Source organism: Schistocerca piceifrons, chromosome 2, assembly GCF_021461385.2.
Source record: "Schistocerca piceifrons isolate TAMUIC-IGC-003096 chromosome 2, iqSchPice1.1, whole genome shotgun sequence".
In the NCBI taxonomy this organism is placed as follows: Eukaryota; Metazoa; Arthropoda; class Insecta; order Orthoptera; family Acrididae; genus Schistocerca; species Schistocerca piceifrons.
In genome coordinates this window covers 894,480,060-894,503,990 of record NC_060139.1, presented here as the reverse complement: position 1 = coordinate 894,503,990, position 23,931 = coordinate 894,480,060, and the positions used below count along the sequence as shown (strand labels likewise).

Genomic DNA, 23,931 nt, shown 5'->3' with positions numbered 1-23,931 from the left:
TAATTACCGCATTTGAAGATGACCGTCTTTGTGATGCTTACTTACGAATCCATACTACTTCAGTGTCAAAATTTATGCCATAGCTCCTGATCGGTACTAGTCACGCACGCCGTTGTATTGTCCATACTGAAACACAGCCAATAAAACGTGTCTTCTCTCAAATCCTCTACGCGCTACTTACCTCTCTCTTCTTGAGGTAAGCAGCCGACTTTACTTTTCTCATAGACGAAATCACCAAAGTCCGTTAAATTAAGCACATCTTAAAATAAAACTGTCTCTGTAAGTGTAGTTGTTTGCCACTGAGTGGAAAAAATACACTCTTCAGAAGCTTTAAATGTTGACTGAAGTGTTCAGTTTCCGTTGTAGTTGCTAGAGGGATATTATTATAATATACGGCAGAGTACCGCTGGTCGCACAAATACTTGCTTCGGGCGTCGTCCGGTCCGCAGGCCACACTTCGACGATCAATGATATAGGGAAACAGTGAAAAAGCTAAACCTAGATGGGCAGGAGGTGATTTGTGCTATATCACTCACGAATGCTAGTTCTTTGAAAAACACAGTGGTTGCTATAATCATTACTCATGTGATCTATAAATATTTATAGTATTTAAGAGGCACTGTAACACATTTCTAAGCTTAATGTAGAAACTTAAAAGAGTATAAATTAGCACCACCTTAGAGACATTATGACCTAGGAATCTATAGTTAATAATAGCGAAAGCCTTACCCTATCGGCATCAAAGGACTTCATCCCAAACGGTGGCGGACACATGTGATGTTTGTGTTGGTGTCCGACTGAAACGGACGCTGTGGCAAGAAGAATTGCTACCTTGTACAACACGGCCATCATTGTAAACACAACTGGTGGCGATTCTCGTAACAGCGTTCTTATATGCACGAATATTGCGGCTCGGTTCACACGGCTTTGTGTCCTTTGCTGTCTTCCGAAAAAAGGCTCGTGTCAACTTAATTGCTCCAAGCGTCATCTGTGGCTCTTCCGCAACGCCTGAGGTGCCACGGTAAGGTCACGTTGCGCAACGGAAAGCTTTGTTCTCTCCGCTTTTTGAGCAGAATTGGCAGTGACATCTTGACGGCTAAAAGGAGGTGGTTAGTAATAATCCACATGTTCCTTCCAGGTTTTGCTAGCGTTTGTGGCAGGAAGTAACTACCAGTAAGTTTACCAAGAAGAAATTGGTGTGGTAGCATCTGTGTGGTATTATTAATTTCTTAATCTCTAGGATGATGTTTATTCGTTGTTGGAAAAGAGTAGTCACCTCAGCAACGATGTTATTCGTTTAAACCTTTTCAGACACAGCGTTTGAAACTAACCACGGAGTAAATCACAGGGTTTCGAGCAACCCTGGCGCAAAACCTTCGTTTCGTGCCTAAGCCTCGTTACCTACCGAAACTTGTAAAGTCACTTAACGACTTTCTGTGCTTGTATGTGCGCGGATAAATTAAGTTTTTTTTTTTTTTTTTTTTAAGAAAACGAAAGACGAATGTTTCAATTTGTTGCTACAGTAACAACATTCATTACAATCTCTTAAAGTAACAGAACTTTACATCTATGTTTTATCCTGCAAATTTACATGGAACTGTTTCATGGACCATTACCGCTGTATAAAGGAAGCAGTGATAAAAATTACTGCATTACAACTAAAATAACTTTTAAGAATCATGAAGGCGATTACGCGAAAAGTCACACAATTCTAAAGGCTGTAAATTCATCTAAATACTTAGTGATTTCAATTACAAATAACCTAAATTGGAGCGATCACATAGATAATGTTGTGGGAAGAGCAAACCAAAGACTGCGATTTATGCGCACAACACTTAGAAGGAGCAATAGGTCTACTAAAGAGACCGTTTACACCACGCTTGTCCGCCCTATTTTGGAGTACTGCCGTGCGGTGTGGGATCCGCATCAGGTGGGACTGACGGATATCGAAAAAGTACAAAGAAGGGCGGCTCGTTTTGTATTATCGTGAAATAGTGCCACAGACATGGTACGTTAATTGGAGTGACAGTCTTTAAAATAAAGTCAGTTTTCGTTGCGAAGGGATCTTCTCCTGCGTTTGCGAAAACATTCTTTTGGCACCAACCTACATATGAAGAAATGATCATCACGATAAAGTAAGATATTTCGTCACCAATTTAATTACACAGCTGGCCGAGCGGATCTAGGCGCTTCAGTCTGGAACCGCGCTACCACTACGGTCGCAGGTTAGAATCCTGCCTGGGGCATGGATGTGTGTGATGTCCTTATGTTAGTTAGGTTTAAGTAGTTCTAAGTTCTAGAGGACTGATGATCTCAGAAGTTAAGTCCCATAGTGCTCAGAGCCAGCCATTATTTTTAACTGTTTTTTAACCAGCTCCCAGTTCAAGGTGTATATATTGGTAATTATTTCTGTACAGCATGTACATGCCACAATCAAAGTTCTCCGAAATTCCTCGCACGACGTGGCTGGGAGGATTCTTGTTACATGGCAGGAAGCAATGAACCAGGAAGCCTGCACTCGTCACGTCTACTCGAGCTACATTCAGTCTTAGTGATAACTGGTCGCATATTATTAATGTCTGTACAGGGCGTCCCAATAATGTTACGACACACTTTGCCAGGTTCTAGAGGGTGGATTGAGGAATAAATTGAGCATAGTAACCCATGTGTGGCACGTCTTCCAACGACTCTAAAGGGTGTAGATGTTATGGGTTCTGGCGAAGTTTTGGAAGCAAGCGTGACTTTGGAACCTGACAGACCGCAGGCGGACGTCTTGCAATTTTGATTGTAATTCAATGATTACCGCTGGTTGCCACGATCGCCAGTGAAGATGATGGAGCTATCCTCTGCATAGACAGCCCGTGTCTCGTATGAATGTGAAGCTCTATTGCATTTGTGGATGACGGTTTCAGGCACAGGTTTCCACTGCTTTTTATGTTCTCCCGTATTCCGGAATCCACTGGATATTTTAGACGGTTCGATGAGAAAAATAGACTGTGGATTGCTGCTCCTGACTGAAAGGATCACCAGTGAGGCAACAGAGCAATGTATTCATAGGAGACAAAGAATTTCTACGCAGCAGCTAGCTCCATCTCCTCAACTGGCGATCATGACAATCAGTCGCGACCACTGAATAAGAGACAACATTGCGGGCGTTGGGCCTACGATCAGTCGACGTACAAAATCACTTTTTCTGTCGAAGAGGTGGCCTGGCGGCATTCGCCGGCGGCTATATTTCCGACGCTCTGTAGTATCGTTGGATGACGTTTCTGAACATGGGTACCTGTCCTCGATTTCTTTCTCAAGACACCCTTAAATCCGCTCGAATTTGTCGCAACTTTTCTGGGACACCCTGTATACTGGCCTAACGATAAACATGCTCGTGATTCTAGATCCGGACAGTAGTGTCATTCAAATTGACGTATGAGTCACTGCCATCACACAAACAGCTGAGCTGAGCTGAGCTGAAACCATTGAGACTCCAGCACGCACTGGGGTAAATGCTGCGTCTGAATTTCGTAAAGTTCGGCTTCATAAAGAAACTATCACTCACCAGGCTTCCAGTGTAGTGCAAGTCCAGCACGCCTCCGAAGGTTATAAGTAAATTGAAGGTGGAGAGGGCGGAAAGGAAAGGGAAGGGAGGGGATCACTGCTGTCATCTGCATCGGAAATTACGCGGAATCAGCGGGATGTCTTGGTTACTAGGGAGATGCGTTAACCACTGCGCCATCCGGGACACAACGTTACTGCAGCCGCGCAGACGATCTCGACACGCCTCACCACCCATGCACATTTCCATAGAGTGCCATCTATCCGTATTCCGTGTCCATTTCCTCCAAGCTCGCTGCTCTGAGATTCCCACAGGAGGTCGGACGAATTTGTGTATCCATTGCCCAGCTAGGCGATTTTATTATATGAAAGTGTGGTGTCTGCTCTTTCGATCACGTCCGAAAGAACATACACTACGCATTCATATAATGCCTCCGAAGGCGTAGCAAGGAAAAAAAAAACAGTTGAGAGGCTGAATGGCAAAGAGTCCTGATTTTAACGGAGCTGATTCTCTTTGGCCTGAACTATAATGTCTGTGCTTGCACCTGCGGTGTCAACCATTACAGCAACTACTAGTACAATGAAGTGTGCAGCCTGATGACTGTATACTGCGCGCGTACGTTGAGAAGGCACTGCAGGGAGTTGGTTACATTCATTCCATTCCGTTGTCTTTTCTAAACGGGAAGGGAGATGCACTCTCACAGTAGGGCAGTGACCATGCACACACTCCTAGCGTTACACAACGGACTCACGATGTTGGTAATGCTTTCTCGCTACCACGATCAACAAATTCGTGCCTCACAGATCATGGCACATGCCCCACTCAGAGTTACAGGAAACATCTGTTAAGCAGTTTTGAAAACATGTGGAGGTAGCGTAAAGCATTACCTGTAATGCTGATAGCCGGCCGCGGTGGTCTAGCGGTTCTAGGCCCTCAGTCCGGAGCCGCGCGACTGCAACGGTCGCAGGTTCGAATCCTGCCTCGGGCATGGATGTGTGTGATGTGCTTAGGTTAGTTAGGTTTAAGTAGTTCTAAGTTCTAGGGGACTGATGACCATAGTAGTTAAGTCCCATAGTGAGCCATTTGTAATGCTGATATTCGACATGTTTACGATCGGTTTGTAACAAAACGGGGATATTAGACCTACTTTTAATAGCAGAAGTGATTATCCAATTGGTGACCGAAGCTCGTTTTGTATAAACAGTTTCTCTTTGAATATGGTGGTTCAAATGGTTCAAATGGCTCTGAGCACTATGGGACTTAACATCTATGGTCATCAGTCCCCTAGAACTTAGAACTACTTAAACCAAACTAACCTAAGGACATCACACAACAGCCAGCCATCACGAGGCAGAGAAAATCCCTGACCCCGCCGGGAATCGAACCCGGGAACCCGGACGTGGGAAGCGAGAACGCTACCGCACGACCACGAGCTGCGGGCAATATGGTGGTCAAAACTGTTGTAATCCCACGTGTAACGTAACAAAAATAATTAAATAAATTTGTTGGCCAACTCATATATTGGCCCTCTATTGCAAATTTAAGAATTTAGTTAGTTACGAGACATACAGCACGAGTACTGGTCGATAATGTCAACTGTTTTTGGCCCACAATTAGTGCAGTAACTTATAAGAAAATATTGAGTCTGTAAACATTAATAACGCGCTACAGAATGGAACAAAAACAAGAAAACACGTGTTTATCAGTTGCTAAACTCCATAAAAGCATCTGCTGCAGTCGTCAGGCAGTAAGAACCAGCCATAACTTACGTTAGCTTGGCGTGCGTGCGGACAGCCTCTTTATTTGTTTTAAATTCACAAATGTTTACTACATGGGCAATAACCAAGTTAAGATATACTTACTACTCAAACAATTACAACATAAGGATGTTTTAAACTGCAATGAATATTATTTCGTGGCCGTACTTCTACAGAAATTACCGGAGAATCTGTAAGAAGTAAACGAATGAAAATATATAACTTTGTGGTCGACATTGTTCACTGCTCGCAATAATAAGGAAGCTTAAATAGAGTGACTGTAATTTATCAGTATCAGTTACGTCATAATTCCAACACTAAATCATTTTAAACAATGTTTGGAGACAGACTGAATTAATGACAATCATTTGGTAATCTGGCAGCTAACTCTAAATATAGATAAATGTAAATTAATGCAGATGAATAGTAGTGTAGCGCTTGACAGTCAAGTCGATTAAATATTTGGGCGTAACATTGCAGAGCGATATGAAGTGGGACAAGCATGTAATGGCAGTGGTTGGGAAGTCGGTTAGTCGTCTTCGGTTCGCTGGTAGAATTTTGGGAAGATGTGGTTCATCTGTGAAGGAGACCGCTTATAAAACACTAATACGACCTATTCTAGAGTACTGCTCGAGCGTTTGGGATCTCTATCAGGTGGGATTGAGGGAGGACATAGAAGCAATTCAGAGGCAGGCTGTTAGATTTGTTATTGGTAGGTTTGATCATCACGCGAGTGTTACGGAAATGCTTCTGGAACTCGGGTGGGAGTCTCTGGAGGAAAGGAGGCGTTCTTTTCGTGAATCGCTACTGAGGAAATTTAGAGAACCTGCATTTGAGGCTGACTGCAGTACAATTTTACTGCCGCCAACTTACATTTCGCGGAAAGACCACAAAGATAAGATAAGAGAGATTAGGGCTCGTACAGAGGCATATAGGAAGTCATTTTTCCCTCGTTCTGTTTGGGAGTGGGTCAGGGAGAGAAGATGCTAGCTGTGGTACGAGGTACCCTCCGCCACGCACCGTATGGTGGATTGCGGAGTATGTATGTAGATGTAGATGGCGGAATTATGTTAATACACTCGTCAACGTTTTACGAAAAATAAAACTATTTTCTATCCAATGTGATAGACTAAATTATCGCCTCTTGTGCCTCATCTAAGTTTCAATAGGGACCATTACTGAGTAAACGTATACAGAGAAGAGACTACGTTCACAACAAAATCAATAATGTTCAGATACACAACTTTGACTGATTAGAAAAGTAAAAACTTTCACTTTAAAATAAACAAGTTGCACATTTAAAAGCCTGCGTTTCCTAATCCCTTTTGATGCATTTTACCCGGTGGCTACCTTATGACGGATAGCAGGAGGACTATGATTAAAACTGAATAAACTGCCGACAATGATCGACAAATACTAGCGCTGCAGCCATTTTTCTCCGACTATTTTTATCTTTGTTTCACTATCGAAAGTTCAGATTTATAATATCTTCATTTGAAGAGACATAAATGTACACACGCTACAAATAGTAATTAATTAGTTGGTCACAGAGAGAAATTTTACATTCACTTTCCGCTCCGTAGCGCTCGCGCCCTAGGGTCCACTGAGTTACGTAACAGTTTATTGAGTTACACACAGTCATTGTGCTTTTCATGTTAAAATGTAATTCACACATTGCTCCAATTGCGAGTATGTGACCACACTTCATAGTTCCCGCAAAAACGTCTTTGACCATTCAGCTGAATATCAGAGCGCACAGTTTATTTCAGCGTTAATCATTATGTTCCCGCCAATGACAATAATCCAGTACACAATTCGTTTACACCATTTCAACAACACGTGACATTCGTAAAGCACCAGCTTCCCAAGATTTCACCATGAACTCGTGGCTTACTAAGAACACCCATTATTCATTGTTGGCTCTTCCATAACCTCTTATAAGAAAGGTTTCCTACTGATTCTTCGGTCTGTATACCTGTCCATGTATATCATTGATGTATTAGAATGTGAAATGAAGCGTGAAGCATAATTGGCCAATTGCATAGATAATAAACACAATGCAGCCCACATGGATCATGTTCTCATTCTCTCATAAATACAGTCTCGTCTTATCGAGTCAAACTGACAACTAATGTTATAAAGAAAAATGCTACATCGTTACAGGGTCTTTGAAATACTGAAGGCCCCCGTTGCGCCAACAGAAGCACAAAATAAGGCAGCACAGATAGTGGAGATTGGCTAACGTCACGGTTTGGTACTGCGAGTTGTTACTCGTACAGTGTGGCCGACAGCGCACCGATTTCAGCCGAGAAGAAATTAAGGTAGGCCGTAGCGGCTTCGGGAAGAACATTTACAGATGCTACACTATCTATGGCGGTCTCTAGAGCGTAGTTCTACATGTTTACATGCCAAGATTAACGCAGATGGGTTTCATGAGATAAAAAGAACGTTTCGAGATCAACATCTCCATCAAGCACAGACCGCATTACCCAGTTGCAGTAAGTACGATGAACAATAGTATCTGAATTGGTCCACTGATGCAGTACAGCTATTTTACAAGATGCTGTTTGGATTATTGCATACTCTGAGAGCAGACGCTACTGAAATGTGACACGGAAGCGCTAAACTGGCTGTGCCCCACGGAAATGTGATACAACGGCTATTATTCTCCACATAACAAATGATTTGGCGGACAGAGTGGACAGCAATCTGCCGTTGTTTGCTGATGATGGCGTGGTGTGCGGTAAGGTGTCGAAGGTGAATGACTGTAGGGAGATACAAGAAGACTTGGACAAAATTTACAGTTTCTGTGATGAATGGCAGCTAGCCCTAAATGTGGAAAAATGTAAATTAATGCTGATGAGTAGGAAGATCAAACCTGTAATGTTCAGATACAGTATTACTAGCGTTCTGCTTGATTGTCAAGTCGTTTAAATATCTATACATCAAGTTGCAAAGCGATATGAGGTGGAACGAACATGTGAAAACTCTTGTAGGGAAGGTGAAAGGTTGGCTTCGGTTTATTGAGAGAATTTACTGGAAGAGTTGTTCATCTGTATGGGTAACCGCATGTAGGACGCTGGTGCGACCCATTCTTGAGCACTTCTCAAGTGATTGGGATCCGTACCAGATCGGATTGAAGGAAGACATCGAAAAAATTCACAGGCGTGTTTCTAGATTTGTTATCGGTAGGATCGAACATCACGTAAGTTTTAACGGAGATGCTTCGGGAACACAAATGGGAATCCATGCAGGGAAGATGACGTTCTTCTGGATGAACAGTATTGAGAATTTAGAGAACCAGTATTTGAATCTGACTGCTGAAAGACTGTACTACCGCCAACATACATTGCACCTAAGCGTCACAAAGATAAGATACGAGAAGTTAGGGCTCATATTGAGACTTAAAGACAGTAGTTTTTTGCTCGCTCTTTCTGCGAGTGGAACAGGAACGAAAATGACAAATAGTGGTACAGGGTACCCTGCGTTATGCACTGTATGTACGGTTGCTTGTTGAATATCCATGAAGATGCAGAGGTAGATGTAGATATAGAGGAAGATCTCAATAAACAAATAAAAAAGTGGTAATTTACATGTACAGAGAAACAAATGACTACAGTTTCAGAAAAACTGGATGATTTATTCAAGAGAAAAAGCTTCATAAATGATGCAAGACAATAATCCATTGGTCTACCTCTGGCCCTAATCCATTGGTCTACCTCTGGCCCTAATGAAAGCAGTTATTCGGATTTACATTGATTGACAGAGTTATTGGATGTCATTTTGTGGAATATCGTGCCAAATTCTGTGTAATTGGTGCGTCATACCGTCAAAATCCCGGACTAATTTGAGGGCCCTGCCCATAACGCTCCAAACTTTCTCAATTGCCTAGGGATCCGGCTACCTTGCTTTCCAATGTATGGTTTGACAAACACTAAGACAAGCAGTAAATCTTTCGCTGTGCGCATGCGGACATTATCTTGTTGAGATGTAAGCCGAATATGGCTAGCCATGGCGGGCAAGGAAACGGGGCTTGGAACATCGTTCTGGGGAAGCTCTGGACAGCGGTGAGAGACCTACCTGACTGTTGTCTGCCATACGGCTGACAAACAGAAGTGATGGTCTTTGGTGTCATCTCTTTTCATAGCAGGACCCCTTTGGTTGTCATCCACCGTATCCTTGCAGCACAGCGGTTCGTCAACGATGTTCAACGCCCCGTTTCCTTGCCTGCCATGGCAAGCCATCGTCGGCCTACATTTCTCAGCAAGATAATGTCCACATGATGATCTTGGGTACCATTTCTTTTCGTACCAGGACCCCTTTGGTTGTCATCAGGGGCACCCTTACAGCACAACAGTACGTCGACGATATTTACGCCCCGTTTTGTTTGTCTTTAATGAGAAGCCGTCCTGGGCCCACATTTCAGCAAGGTAACCACGCTCGCACGGGGTCAAGAGTTTCCCCATCTTGACCAGCAAGTCGCCGGATCTCTCCCCCCCCCCCCCCCCCCCCCAAATTGAGAATTTTTGTAGCATTATGGGGAGTGCTCTCCAGCGAACTCAGGATTTTGACTATCTGACAGAATTTGGCAGGATATCCCTCAGAAGGGCATTCAATCATTCTATCAATCGGTGCCAAGTCAATTAACTGTTTGCATAAAGGTCAGAGATGGAACAACACGTTACTGACTTGCTCAATTGGCGAAGCTCTTTCTTTTCAGTAAATAATTAAATTTTTCTGAAACTTTAGTCTTTTATTGTCTGCTCATGTACATCACATCTACCAATTTCAGTCCTATTAAGTTAATTCCTTTGTCGCGGTCTCTCTCTCTCTCTCTCTCTCTCTCTTTCTAAGAATTTGTTCTATTTGTATTACACGGCTCACTTCAGGCAAAGACCTGGCAAGAGTTCCTACGTACGATTCTCTACCATAACTTCTGAAAAACTTCATTAGCCAACAACCTTTGAGAGATGTGACAGCTGGATTGTTTGCCTTCGTTGAAGTGTGAATTACTGAACCGACTTTTTTTCCACCAAACAACAACTTCTGATAGGTACGCGAGCATTACACCGGAATCACGTTTTCCGACAACTAACAACCGAGATCTACATTCATTTCATGAATAAAAGTGCGGGAGAGCAAACGAGCAATGCTTCTACTGGAGCAGTACAAGTCGTTAACGTGAAGTATTAAGTGCTCCAACGATTGTCTCTGACTGTTGTCCAAGGGTGTTACTATATCATCCGCGTTTCAGCTTTACATTAAGGTATCTGGTATCTTCAGTGAATTTAATCGGCAATAATGAATTTCCGTTTCTATATGGAACAACTTTTACTCATTATAAAACGGGACACGACATTGTTTTTGCGGTCACAAATTATTACTCACACAAATTCACTTGTGTGGCCACAATCTGCCTTCCCTCTTATTTCGTCATAGATTATATTTCGTACTGTAACCTACTTTGTGAAACATCAACATATTAACTTCACGATCTTTTTGTTTTTGAGCTTTCATATTTCGTAACCTAACTGCTATGGAGTAACCCTATTCATGTAGCAAGTACAGCATTTTTTTCTTATGTGAACTGAAAGCGATTTCTATAGTAACTGGTTGTTCACTTGGTTACATTTTGTTATTTTTTTATGCGCTTGAGACGCAGCGACAGTTTCTTACTGTTGTTTCTTTCCATTCTCCCAGTTCCCCCTCATTCTCTCTGTCTCTCTCATTGTCTATGTAGCCTCTGTGTTTGAGTGTGCGTGTGAATGCATGTGATTAGGTATGTCCTTTTTTGAAGTACTAGAATGACGTCTGTATTAGTTTATGATAATAGGAATGAGAGAGGATGTTTAGGATTGTTGTTAACTGGGAGCTGCCAGGGACTGCATGAAGTGTTCTAGGTGTTTAGAAAACGTTAGTTTCAGGGGATGGCCGGCCGGATTGGCCGAGCGGTTCTAGGCACTTCAGTCTGGAATCGCGCGACCGCTACGGTCGCAGGTTCGAATCCTACCTCGGGCATGGATGTGTGTGATGTCCTCAGGTTAGTTAGGTTTGAGTAGTTCTAACTGCTAGGGGACTGATGACCTCAGATGTTAAGTCCCATAGTGCTCAGAGCCATTTTTTTTTTGTTACGAAAAGAAAAAACAAAAAAAATACTGAAGCGGAGATGTAACTCACGCTTCTTCGTATATTTAATAAACATATTTTACATAATTATTACAACAGAATGATACTTCAGCTGTAAAAAACTATATATACCAGAAAAAATAAGAAAAACGAAAAGTCCTACCATCTCAGAAGCATGTACGGTGCTTTTTTTACGTGGACAAAAACAGCTGTCATACACTGAACAGCCAAAGAAACTGGTATTTTGTTGCTGTGGTCTTCAGTCCAGAGACTGGTTGGATGCAGCTCTCCATGCTACTCTATCTTGTGCAAGCTTCTTCATCTCCCAGTACCTACTGCAGCCTACATCCTTCTGAATCTGCTTAGTGTATACACCTCTCGGTCTCGCTTTGCGATTTTTACCCTCCACGCTGCCCTCCAATACTAAATTGGTGATCCCTTGATGACTCAGAATATGTCTAGGTACCGATTTCTTATTCTAGTCAAGTTGTGCCACAAATTTCTCTTCTCCCCAATCTATACCTCCTCATTAGTTATGTGGTCTACCCATCTAATCTTCAGCACTCTTCTGTAGCACCACGTTTCTAAACCTTCTATTCTCTTCTTGTCTAAACTATTTATCATCATGTTTCACTTCCATACATCGCTACAAATACCGGGTGATCAAAAAGTCAGTATAAATTTGAAAACTAAATAAATCAAGTAATAATATAGATAGACAGGTACAAATTGACACACGTGCTTGCAATGATATGGGGTTTTATTAGAACCAAACAAATACAAAAGTTCAAACAATATAGCAATAATTAGCCGGCCACGGTGGTCTCGCGGTTCTAGGCGCGCAGTCCGGAACCGCGCGACTGCTACGGTCGCAGGTTCGAATCCTGCCTCGGGCATGGATGTGTGTGATGTCCTTAGGTTGGTTAGGTTTAAGTAGTTCTAAGTTCTAGGGGACTGATGACCACAGCTGTTAAATCCCATAGTGCTCAGAGCCATTTTATAGCAATAATTAGCATAACAAAGTAAGACAAAGCAAAGATGATGTACTTTACATGAAATGCTCAATATGTTCACCATCATTCCACAACAATAGCTGTAGTCGATGAATAATGTTGTGAACAGCACTGTAAAGCATGTCCAGAGTTATGGTGAGGCATTAGCGTCGGATGTCTTTCAGCATCCCTAGAGATTTCGGTCGATCACGATACACTTGCGACTTCAGGTAACCCCAAAGCTAATAATCGCACGGACTGAGGTCTGGGGGCCTGGGAGGCCAAGCATGACGAAAGTGGCGACTGAGCACACGATCATCACCAAACGACGCGTGCAAGAGATCTTTCACGCGTCTAGCAATATGGGTTTTTTTTTTGTTCTAATAAAACCTCATGTCTTCCCAATCGTGTGTGTCAATTTTTAGGTCTCTATCTACATTATTGCGTGGTTTATTAAGTTTTCAAATTTATACTGACTTTTTTACCACTCGGTACGTTTAGAAACAACTTCCTGACATTTAAATCTATACTCGATGTTAATAAATTTCTCTTCTTCAGAAACGCTTTCCTTTCCATTACCAGTCTACATTTTATATCCTCTCCACTTCTATCATTATCGGTTATGTTGCTCCCCAAATAGCAAAACTTACTTACTACTTCAAGTGTTTCATTTCCTAATCTAATTCCCTCAGCATAACCCAATTTAATTCGGCTACATTCCATTATCCTCGTTTTGCTTTTCTTGGTAGTCATCTTATATCCTCCTTTCAAGACACTGTCCATTCCGTTCAACTGTTCTTCCAGATCTTTTGCTGTCTCTGACAGTATTACAATGTCATCGGCGAACCTCAAAGTTTTCACTTCTTCACCATGGAATTTAATTACTACTCCGAATTTTTCTTTTGTCGCCTTTATTGCTTACTCAATCTACAGATTGAATAACATCGGTAATAGGCTACAATCCTGTTTCACTCCCTTCCCAACCACTGCTCCCCTTTCATGCCACTCGTCTCTTATAACTGCCATCTGGTTTCTGTAGAAATTGTAAATAGCCTGTATTTTACCCCTGCCACCTTCAGAATTCGAAAGAGATTATTCCAGGTTTCAAAAAAATGGCTCTGAGCACTATGCGACTTCTGAGGTCATCAGTCGCCTAGAACTTAGAACTAATTAAATCTAACTAACCGAAGGACATCACACACATCCATGCCCGAGGCAGGATTCGAACCTGCGACCGTAGCGGTCACGCGGTTCCAGACTGAAGCGCCTAGAACCGCTCGGCCACTCGATCCGGCAATTATTCCAGTCAACGTTGTGAAAAGCTTTCTCTAAGTCTAAAAATGCAAGAAACGTTTGCGTTTCCTTAATCTATTTTCTATGATAAGTCGTAGGGTCAGTATTGCCTCATGTGTTCCAACATTTCTACAGAATCCAAACTGATCTTCCCCGAGGTCGGTTTCTGCCAGTTTTTCCAGTCGTCTGTAAAGAATTCGTGCTAGTATTTTCCAGCCGTGACTTATTAAACTGATAGTTCGGTAATTTTCACATCTCTCAAAACCTGCTATCTTTGGGATTGGAGTTCTTATACAGGGCTATAACAAATGATTGAAGCGATTTCATAAATTCACTGAAGCTCCATTCATTGACATATGGTCACGACACACTACAGATACGTAGAAAAACTCATAAAGTTTTGTTCGGCTGAAGCCGCACTTCAGGTTTCTGCCGCCAGAGCGCTCGAGAGCGCAGTGAGGCAAAATGGCGACAGGAGCCGAGAAAGCGTATGTCGTGCTTGAAATGCACTCACATCAGTCAGTCATAACAGTGCAACGACACTTCAGGACGAAGTTCAGCAAAGATCCACCAACTGTTAACTCCATTCGGCGATGGTATGCGCAGTTTAAAGCTTCTGGATGCCTCTGTAAGGGGAAATCAACGGGTCGGCCTGCAGTGAGCGAAGAAACGGTTGAACGCGTGCGGGCAAGTTTCACGCGTAGCCCGCGGAAGTCGACGAATAAAGCAAGCAGGGAGCTAAACATACCACAGCCGACGGTTTGGAAAATCTTACGGAAAAGGCTAAAGCAGAAGCCTTACCGTTTGCAATTGCTACAAGCCCTGACACCCGATGACAAAGTCAAACGCTCATGGAAGAGGATGCGTTCAGTGCGAAACTTGTTTTCAGTGATGAAGCAACATTTTTTCTTAATGGTGAAGTGAACAGACACAATGTGCGAATCTGGGCGGTAGAGAATCCTCACGCATTCGTGCAGAAAATTTCGCAATTCACCAAAAGTTAACGTGTTTTGTGCAATCTCACGGTTTAAAGTTTACGGCTCCTTTTTCTTCTGCGAAAAAACGTTACAGGACACGTGTATCTGGACATGCTGGAAAATTGGCTCATGCCACAACTGGAGACCGACAGCGCCGACTTCATCTTTCAACAGGATGGCGCTCCACCGCACTTACATCATGATGTTCGGCATTTCTTAAACAGGAGATTGGAAAACCGATGGATCGGTCGTGGTGGAGATCATGATCAGCAATTCATGTCATGGCCTCCACGCTCTCCCGACTTAACCCCATGCGATTTCTTTCTGTGGGGTTATATGAAAGATTCAGTGTTTAAACCTCCTCTACCAAGAAACGTGCCAGAACTGCGAGCTCGCATCAACGATGCTTTCGAACTCATTGATGGGGACATGCTGCGCCGAGTGTGGGAGGAACTTGATTATCGGCTTGATGTCTGCCGAATCACTAAAGGGGCACATATCGAACATTTGTGAATGCCTAAAAAAACTTTTTGAGTTTTTGTATGTGTGTGCAAAGCGTTGTGAAAATATCTCAAATAATAAAGTTATTGTAGAGCTGTGAAATCGCTTCAATCATTTGTAATAACCCTGTATTCCTCTTGAAGTCTGAGGGAATTTCTCCTGTCTCATCTAGCTCACCAGATGGTAGAGTTTTGTCAGGGCCGGCTCTCCCAAGGTTATCAGTAGTTCCAATGGAATGTTGTCTATTCCCGGGGCCTTGTTTCGACTCAGGTCTTTCAGTGCTCTGTCAAACTCTTCACACCGTATCATACCTCTCATTTCGTCTTCATCTACATCCTCTTCCATTTCCGTAACGTTGTCCTCAAATACATCGCCCTTGTATAGACCCTCTATATACTTCTTCCACCTTTCACTTTCTCCTCTTTGCTTGGAACTGGGTTTCCATCTGAGCTCTTGATATTCATAAAAGTGGTTCTCTTTTCTCCAAAGGTCTCTTTAATTTTCTTGTAGGCAGTATCTACCTTACCCCTCGTGAGATGAGCCTCTACATCCTTACATTTGTCCTCTAGCCATCCCTGCTTAGCCATTTTACACTTCCTGTCGATCTCATTTTTGAGACATCTGTATCCCTTTTTACCTGCGTCATTTACTGCATGTTTATATTTTCTCCTTTCTTCAATTAAATTCAATATTTCTTCTGTTACCCAAGGATTTTTACTAGCCCTCGTCTTTTTACCTACTTGATTCTCTGTTGCCTTCACTATTTCATCTCTCAAAGCTACCCATACATCATCTACTGTATCCCCCCCCCCCCCCCCCGTTCTTGTCAATCGCTCCCTAATGCTCTCCCTGAAACTCTGTACAACCTCTGGTTCTGTCAGTTTATCCAGGTCCGATTTCCTTGAATTCTCACCTTTTTGCAGTTTCTTCAGTTTTAATCTACAATTCGTAACCAATAGACTGAGGTCAGAGTCCACATCTGCCCCTGGAAAGGTCTTACAATTTAAAGCCTGGTTCATAAATATCTGTCTTACCATTATATAATGTATCTGAAACCTTACAGTATCTCCAGGCCTCTTCCATGTGTACAACCTTCTTTCATGAATCTTGAACCAAGTGTTAGCTATGATTAAGTTATGCTCTGTGTAAAATTCTACCAGGCGGCTTCCTCTTTCTTTCCTTACCCCCATTCCATATTCACCTACTACGTTTCCTTCTCTTTCGTTTCCTGCTATCGAATTCGAGTCATCTATGACTTTTAAATTTTCGTCTCCTTTTACTATCTGAATAACTAAGAAACCTGTAGGCTTGCCTAATATCCTGTAGGGCCCCCGCAAGCACGCAGACGTACCGGAACACGACTTGGCATGGACTCGACTAATGTCTGAAGTAGTGCTGGAGGGAATTGCCGGGCTGTCCTCAAATAAGAATACGAGAGGGTGGAGATCTCTTTGAACAGCACGTTGCAAGGCATCCCAGACATGCTCAATAATGTTCATATCTGGGGAGTGCGGTGGCCGGTGGAAGCTTTTAAACTAAGAAAAATGTTCCTGGAGTTAGTCTGAGCAATTTTGGACGTGAGGGTATCGCATTACTCTGCTGGAAGTCCCTCGGATTGCACAATGGACATGAATGGATGCTGGATGCTTACGTACATGTCACCTGTCAGAGTCGTATCTATACATATTAGCGGTTCCATATCACTTCAACTGCACACACCCCACGCCATTATACAGCCTCCACCAGCTTGAACAGTACCCTGATGACATACAGGTTTCATGGCTTCATGAGGGTGTCTCCATGCCTGTACACGTCCACCCACTCGATACTATTTGAAACGGGACTCGTCCGACCAGGCAACGTTTCCACTCATCAATGGTCCTATGTCGGTGCTGAGGGGCCCAGGCGATGCTTAAAGCTACATGTCGTGCACTCATCAAAGATACACGAGTGGGCCTTCGGCTCCGGAAGCCCGTATCAATGATATTTCGTTGAATGGTTCGCACGCTGACACTTGTTGATGGCCCAGCATTGAAATCTGCAGCAATTGGCGGAAGGGTTGCACTTCTGTCACGTTGTACGGTTCTCTTCAGTCGTCGTTGGTCCCGTTCTTGCAGGATCTTTCTTCGGCCCCAACGGTGTAGGAGATTTGATGTTTTACCGGATCTCTGATATTCACGGTACACTCGTGGAATGATCGTACGGGAAAATCTCCGCTTCATCGCTACCTTGGCGATGCTGTGTCTTATCGCTCGTGCGCACGACTGTAGCACCACGTTCAAACTTATTTAAACCTTGACAACATGCCATTGCAGCAGCAGTAACCGCTCTAACAGCTGCACCAGACACTCGTGTTAAATAGGTGTTGCCAACTGCAGCGCCGTAGTCTGCCTGTTTACATATCTCTGTATTTGAATATGCATACCCGTACATACATACCCATACATACCCATACATGGAAGAACCCTGGAGATACTAAAAGGTATCAGATAGATTATATAATGGTAAGACAGAGATTTAGGAACCAGGTTTTAAATTGTAAGACATTTCCAGGGTCAGATGTGGACTCTGACCACAATCTATTGGTTATGACCTGTAGATTAAAACTGAAGGAACTGCAAAAAGGTGGGAATTTAAGGAGATGGGACCTGGATAAACTGAAAGAACCAGAGGTTGTAGAGAGTTTCAGGGAGAGCATAAGGGAGCAATTGACAGAAATGGGGGAAAGAAATACAGTGGAAGAAGAATGGGTAGCTTTGAGGGATGAAGTAGTAAAGGCAGCAGAGGATCAAGTAGTAAAAAGACGAGGGCTAGTAGAAATCCTTGGGTAACAGAAGAAATATTGAATTTAATTGATGAAAGGAGAAAATATAAAAATGCAGTAAATCAAACGGGCAAAAAGGAATACAAACGTCTCAAAAATGAGATCGACAGGAAGTGCAAAATGGCTAAGCAGGGATGGCTAGAGGACAAATGTAAGGATGTAGAGGCTTATCTCACTAGGGGTAAGATAGATACTGCCTACAGGAAAATTAAAGAGACCTTTGGAGATAAGAGAACCACTTGTATGAACATAAAGAGCTCAGATGGAAACCCAGTTCTAAGCAAAGAAGGGAAAGCTGAAAGGTGTAAGGAGTATATAGAGGGTCTATACAAGGGCGATGTACTTGAGGACAATGTTATGGAAATGGAAGAGGATGTAGATGAAGATGAAATGGGAGATACAATACTGCGTGAAGAGTTTGACAGAGCACTGAAAGACCTGAGTCGAAACAAGGCCCCCGGAGTAGACAACATTCCATTGGAACTACTGATGGCCTTGGGAGAGCCAGTCCTGACAAAACTCTACCATCTGGTGAGCAATATGTATGAAACAGGCGAAATACCCTCAGACTTCAAGAAGAATATAGTAATTCCAATCCCAAAGAAAGCAAGTGTTGACAGATGTGAGAATTACCGAACAATCAGTTTAATAAGGCACAGCTGCAAAATACTAACACGAATTCTTTACAGACGAATGGAAAAACTTGTAGAAGCCGACCTTGGGGAAGATCAGTTTGGATTCCGTAGAAATACTGGAACACGTGAGGCAATACTGACCTTACGACTTATCTTAGAAGAAAGATTAAGGAAAGGCAAACCTACGTTTCTAGCATTTGTAGACTTAGAGAAAGCTTTTGACAATGTTGACTGGAATACTCTCTTTCTAATTCTAAAGGTGGCAGGGGTAAAATACAGGGAGCGAAAGGCTATTTACAATTTGTACAGAAACCAGATGGCAGTTATAAGAGTCGAGGGACATGAAAAGGAAGCAGTGGTTGGGAAGGGAGTAAGAAAGGGTTGTAGCCTCGCCCCGATGTTATTCAATCTGTATATTGAGCAAGCAGTAAAGGAAACAAAAGAAAAATTTGGAGTAGGTATTAAAATCCATGGAGAAGAAATAAAAACTTTGAGGTTCGCCGATGACATTGTAATTCTGTCAGAGACAGCAAAGGACTTGGAAGAGCAGTTGAACGGAATGGATGGTGTCTTGAAGGGAGGATATAAGATGAACATCAACAAAAGCAAAAGGAGGATAATGGAATGTAGTCGAATTAAGTCGGGTGATGTTGAGGGTATTAGATTAGGAAATGAGACACTTAAAGTAGTAAAGGAGTTTTGCTATTTGGGGAGCAAAATAACTGATGATGGTCGAAGTAGAGAGGATATAAAATGTAGACTGGCAATGGCAAGGAAAGCGTTTCTGAAGAAGAGAAATTTGTTAACATCGAGTATAGATTTAAGTGTCAGGAAGTCTTTTCTGAAAGTATTTGTATGGAGTGTAGCCATGTATGGAAGTGACACATGGACGGTAAATAGTTTGGACAAGAAGAGAATAGAAGCTTTCGAAATGTGGTGATACAGAAGAATGCTGAAGATTAGATGGGTAGATCACATAACTAATGAGGAGGTACTGAATAGGATTGGGGAGAAGAGGAGTTTGTGGCACAACTTGACCAGAAGAAGGGATCGGTTGGTAGGACATGTTCTGAGGCATCAAGGGATCACCAATTTAGTATTGGAGGGCAGCGTGGAGGTTAAAAATCGTAGGGGGAGACCAAGAGATGAATACACTAAGCAGATTCAGAAGGATGTAGGTTGCAGTAGGTACTGGGAGATGAAGAAGCTTGCACAGGATAGAGTAGCATTGAGAGCTGCATCAAACCAGTCTCAGGACTGAAGACCACAACAACAACAACATACCCGTACCAACTTCTTTGGCACTTCAGTGTATAAAAATTAAGTAGGACAAGCATTTGCTATAACGGCGGTTTGGAACCAATTAGATGTAAATATATACCAATCAGAACCACAAATAAGATCACAGTGTAGAAGTCAGGATCAACTCGCAAGCGCACAGTATGCAGATATAATACTTATCCCAATGTTATAGCGAAAATATTAACCTATGCCAATTATGTGCATGAATATCGTATTATGTTTTCTCATAAACAGAAGCGTACAATAAATGTAAGGAAAAAGTGTGCTCGTGCTAAAATGGGAACCGAAAATAACAATGAATGATGTAAAAAGAGTTCAGAATGAAAATCAACAAAAACTCAGCAGAAGTATGGGACATGATGCAAAACCTATATACTGTAAGCACCACTGTGTGAATATGTAATTACTATGTATTCGTAACTCACATGCACAGGTATCTTAGTACCTACTGTTTCATAAGAATAGGAAGACATTGTTTAACAAGACTCCAAAAATATTACAGCAAGATATTGTAGGGAGGTTGACTAGTAACTACGTGGCAATAAAATAGGAACAACCATATGCACTGCCGTTGCAAAGATTGTCATTATTGTGGCGTACGTCAATGTTTTGTAAATGGAATGACATTGCGACAAGCGACTTGATTAACTAAGAGCAAAACGGATTTACAACGCTCAAACGAATAAATGTAAGCAGCAATGTATCGCTGCCGAAAGAATGGCGTGAATCGTCTTCTAATCTATAAGAACTGGAGATAGAAACCAAACTGTTTCAATCTTGAGTATGTCCAATGATGACGCCTTAATGTAAAAGGTGGATAGCATCTGGATGATAAATGTAGTTTGCAGCAATAGAAAGAAAGTTTCAGTTTACAATGCTAATATTTATGCACTTGTTGCGGAAAACAGCAACGCCTACAAACTCATTGACCCACATAGGCAACAGGCCAGAGCGTCATTCTGCCTGGAGACACACAGGTACCCGCGCTATGTCGGAGGCAGTGTTTTGTTCGTACGTTAGACAGCCAGTACAAGGAACCGTTTGTATAGGCATATGGCCGAGGGATTACTGCAGTTTTACTACATACCAACTGCGCAGTACGTGAGTGTACATTTATGACTTGGCAATTATTCAAGTTATTCTCCTTTAATTTTGCAGTGGCACAAACACAATCTGGTCAAAATTAAGCTAACACCTACTAGTGGGCCAAATATGGATGTGTCCACTATTCGCCTTTATGACGACCTCGCAGTTGCTGCTTACAACTGGGTGCACTGCAATACTGATATGACCACTATCTCCGACCTGTTCCGTTACTATAAGCACTACACTATGCTGTAAAGTATGTTCATATCCTTCCACATTTAGCGTTTTCTTTAACAAAATAAGGGGACCACATTCTAACAACAACAAAAATTCCCTATATCATAACACTACTTAGCTGTTAACACAACACATAGTGACACATAACTTTCATCAGGCACTCGCCAAACCGAGTACCTTGCATCGGATTGCCACGTGGTACAGTATGGCTTAGCACTACTCGCCCATTGGACGCCATTTCTTTTATCTCTTTACGTGCAGCCACTGTGCTGACTGGATTGCTTGTAGCATTTTGTAACTCGCGAGTGATTCTTTCTGCTGATTTCATGCGACATTTTACAGCTACCCATCGTAATGTTCGGCGATAATTGTCCGTCGGTCTATGAGGTCTGCCTCATCTTGCTTTAACTGTGTCTATTACTCCGCTTTTGAAGGGTCGATTAGTCCCTGATATATTTGTTATTCAAGTGGCAACTTTCAAAGTCACTGATCTCTCAAGTCCGACCCTCTCTGCCGGTAATATTTCCCTGCTTATAACAGATCACTCACCGCCTCCTTTTGTGGTGGCGCGTCTTCATCTGGTGACATGTAGTGGTCAGTTCCGCATTATCACTTCCGCGTTACACAGGGTGTCGAGTTACTCATGATCAGCTAGTATTGGTCCCCGCCAGACGCCGAAGGCAAATGCTTGGGTTGCAAGGAACGCTGATTACAGATATGTTTTGGAGCGATTACTTCAATAAACATTATACAGCCTGCCCAATCAGCACCTCCCGGAGCTGGCCCTGTATGGATTTGCGCTGTCTCAGGTAATTTGTTTTCTATTTTGTACCGGTTCATACATGACAGTGTTGAACAAAGCACTCTTTGGAATCTTGCATTGCGGAAAATCTAATGAACTGGATTAGTAGATTCCGAATATGTAACGGGTGGAAACCGGATTCGGCCGTAATCAATAGCGAACTCCAACTCCAGCCGCTGTGGTGTGCACCGCTGAGCGCGCGTGTGTGCCACCTGCAAATGACGTGGAGATTTAATGCTGGCGGTCTCGTCGCCTTGCATACAGAGAGGGACGGGTCCACTTCATTATCGGTAGGGGGGAGGAGTGCGCATAGGATCGGAACGATACGATCGTATTTTCGTAAATAGGCTCTTACACGTGGGGAGGGTATCAGTTCCTCGTGTTGTTAGTCGTGTACATTAGCACGATCAAGACTTGTGACAAAAGACCTGGAAGCACCGGTTCTACAACACATTGTTAAAAATCTACATGAAAAACAACTGAAAGGGGACAACTCTTTGTATTAACGACACCGTACTCTTCAAAATCACTAGCAACATAATTTCCCCGAAACCTCTCCATTACGAACATGGGAGACTACCGCCGCAATAGGGGTAAGACTCTTACAGGAATTGTATGATTTCGGCCTAATGTCTATGCTAAAATTTCTAAAAAAAAACATCTAATTTATTTGACTGATCCTTTAAGAACAACATCGCAATGTTTCATAGTAGAATTCTGGTTAGAAAAATGTTTTTAAAAAATTTGTGCGTCTGCGCCTGCTACTTTCTTTCTTTTTAATTTGTGATCCACACCTTCTCTGCGCTAGAAATCTTTTGTGCGATGATTTTCCGTTCACACAATCGAAACTAACTGCACATGAGTCTAGAAGGCTGTGAGAAAGATTATCTTCTCTTGTTCTTTTGCTTACAACGTGGTTTTCTAGAATGCAGCAAACTTATTTCAGGTTCTATTTTGCATATATCAACCCATTTTGCTCGAAACGGGTCATAGTAGTGGACGCATATTGCAGTAAGACAGGAAATATCGAATTACACGCCGTAAAGATACAGGAAATTTAAATAACAGTGTTACAGATGCTGTTCATAAGTCTGAAGAACGATCTTCGACATAGTCACTGAGTTCATCGAAGAATAAAATTAGTGAAGGAACTGATAACGCTGTGTACCCTACCAAAGACGAGTTTTTCAGTGAATTTTCAAGTTATAAAACCAACTTTCAGGTACGTAGCCAATCCTGAACTGCTCAGAAACGTGTATCTGGGAGAACACAGAATACATATTAGAGCTACTATCACCTTATATGGATGCGTTATCCAAAAATAGTATTTGTGTCCTCAATCGTTGTGAAGATGGCTGCATGTGATGCCTATCTAGTGCTCATAGTGGAAATGTAGGTAGGATTAAGTGCTTGCAGAGACTAGGCTTCCATGCAAGAACATTCACACTGAAAATACTCTGAAGCATAGATGAAGCGTGATTGAACAGAGTTCAGGCAGCAGAAGAAGAAAACGCAAAAACACCTACACAAAAGAGGCAGTGGAAGAGATTACTTCAGGAAGACGAGGTAGATAACACAGATTATGGATACGAACAGCATTAGCCACATTGTCAAAAACTGAAATAAAAGCTTTAAATGCCAGTTGCCATAAAGTGACTTTTTTATCTATAATGTACCTTTCCCTTGAACTATAAAAGCTAACATCCTGAAATCTTGCCTAGTTCTAGATTGGTTGGTTGTTTCGGGGAAGGAGACCAGACAGCGAGGTCATCGGTCTCATCGGATTAGGGAAGGACGGGGAGGGAAGTCGGCCGTGCCCTTTGAAAGGAACCATCCCGGCATTTGCCTG

The 23,931-nt window shown here is 42.5% G+C and overlaps 1 protein-coding gene across 1 annotated transcript in view; it reads right to left on the bottom strand.

Moving 5' to 3' along the window:
- The window catches only part of LOC124777432 (apolipoprotein D-like), a 32,991-nt gene extending 32,120 nt beyond the window's left edge, over positions 1-871 (bottom strand). The window contains exon 1 of the mRNA XM_047252833.1: positions 730-871. Coding sequence (XP_047108789.1) covers positions 730-852 — 123 coding nt within the window. The 5' untranslated portion in view covers positions 853-871. The remainder of the gene's footprint in view (positions 1-729) is intronic.
- Positions 872-23,931: the final 23,060 nt, after the last annotated feature.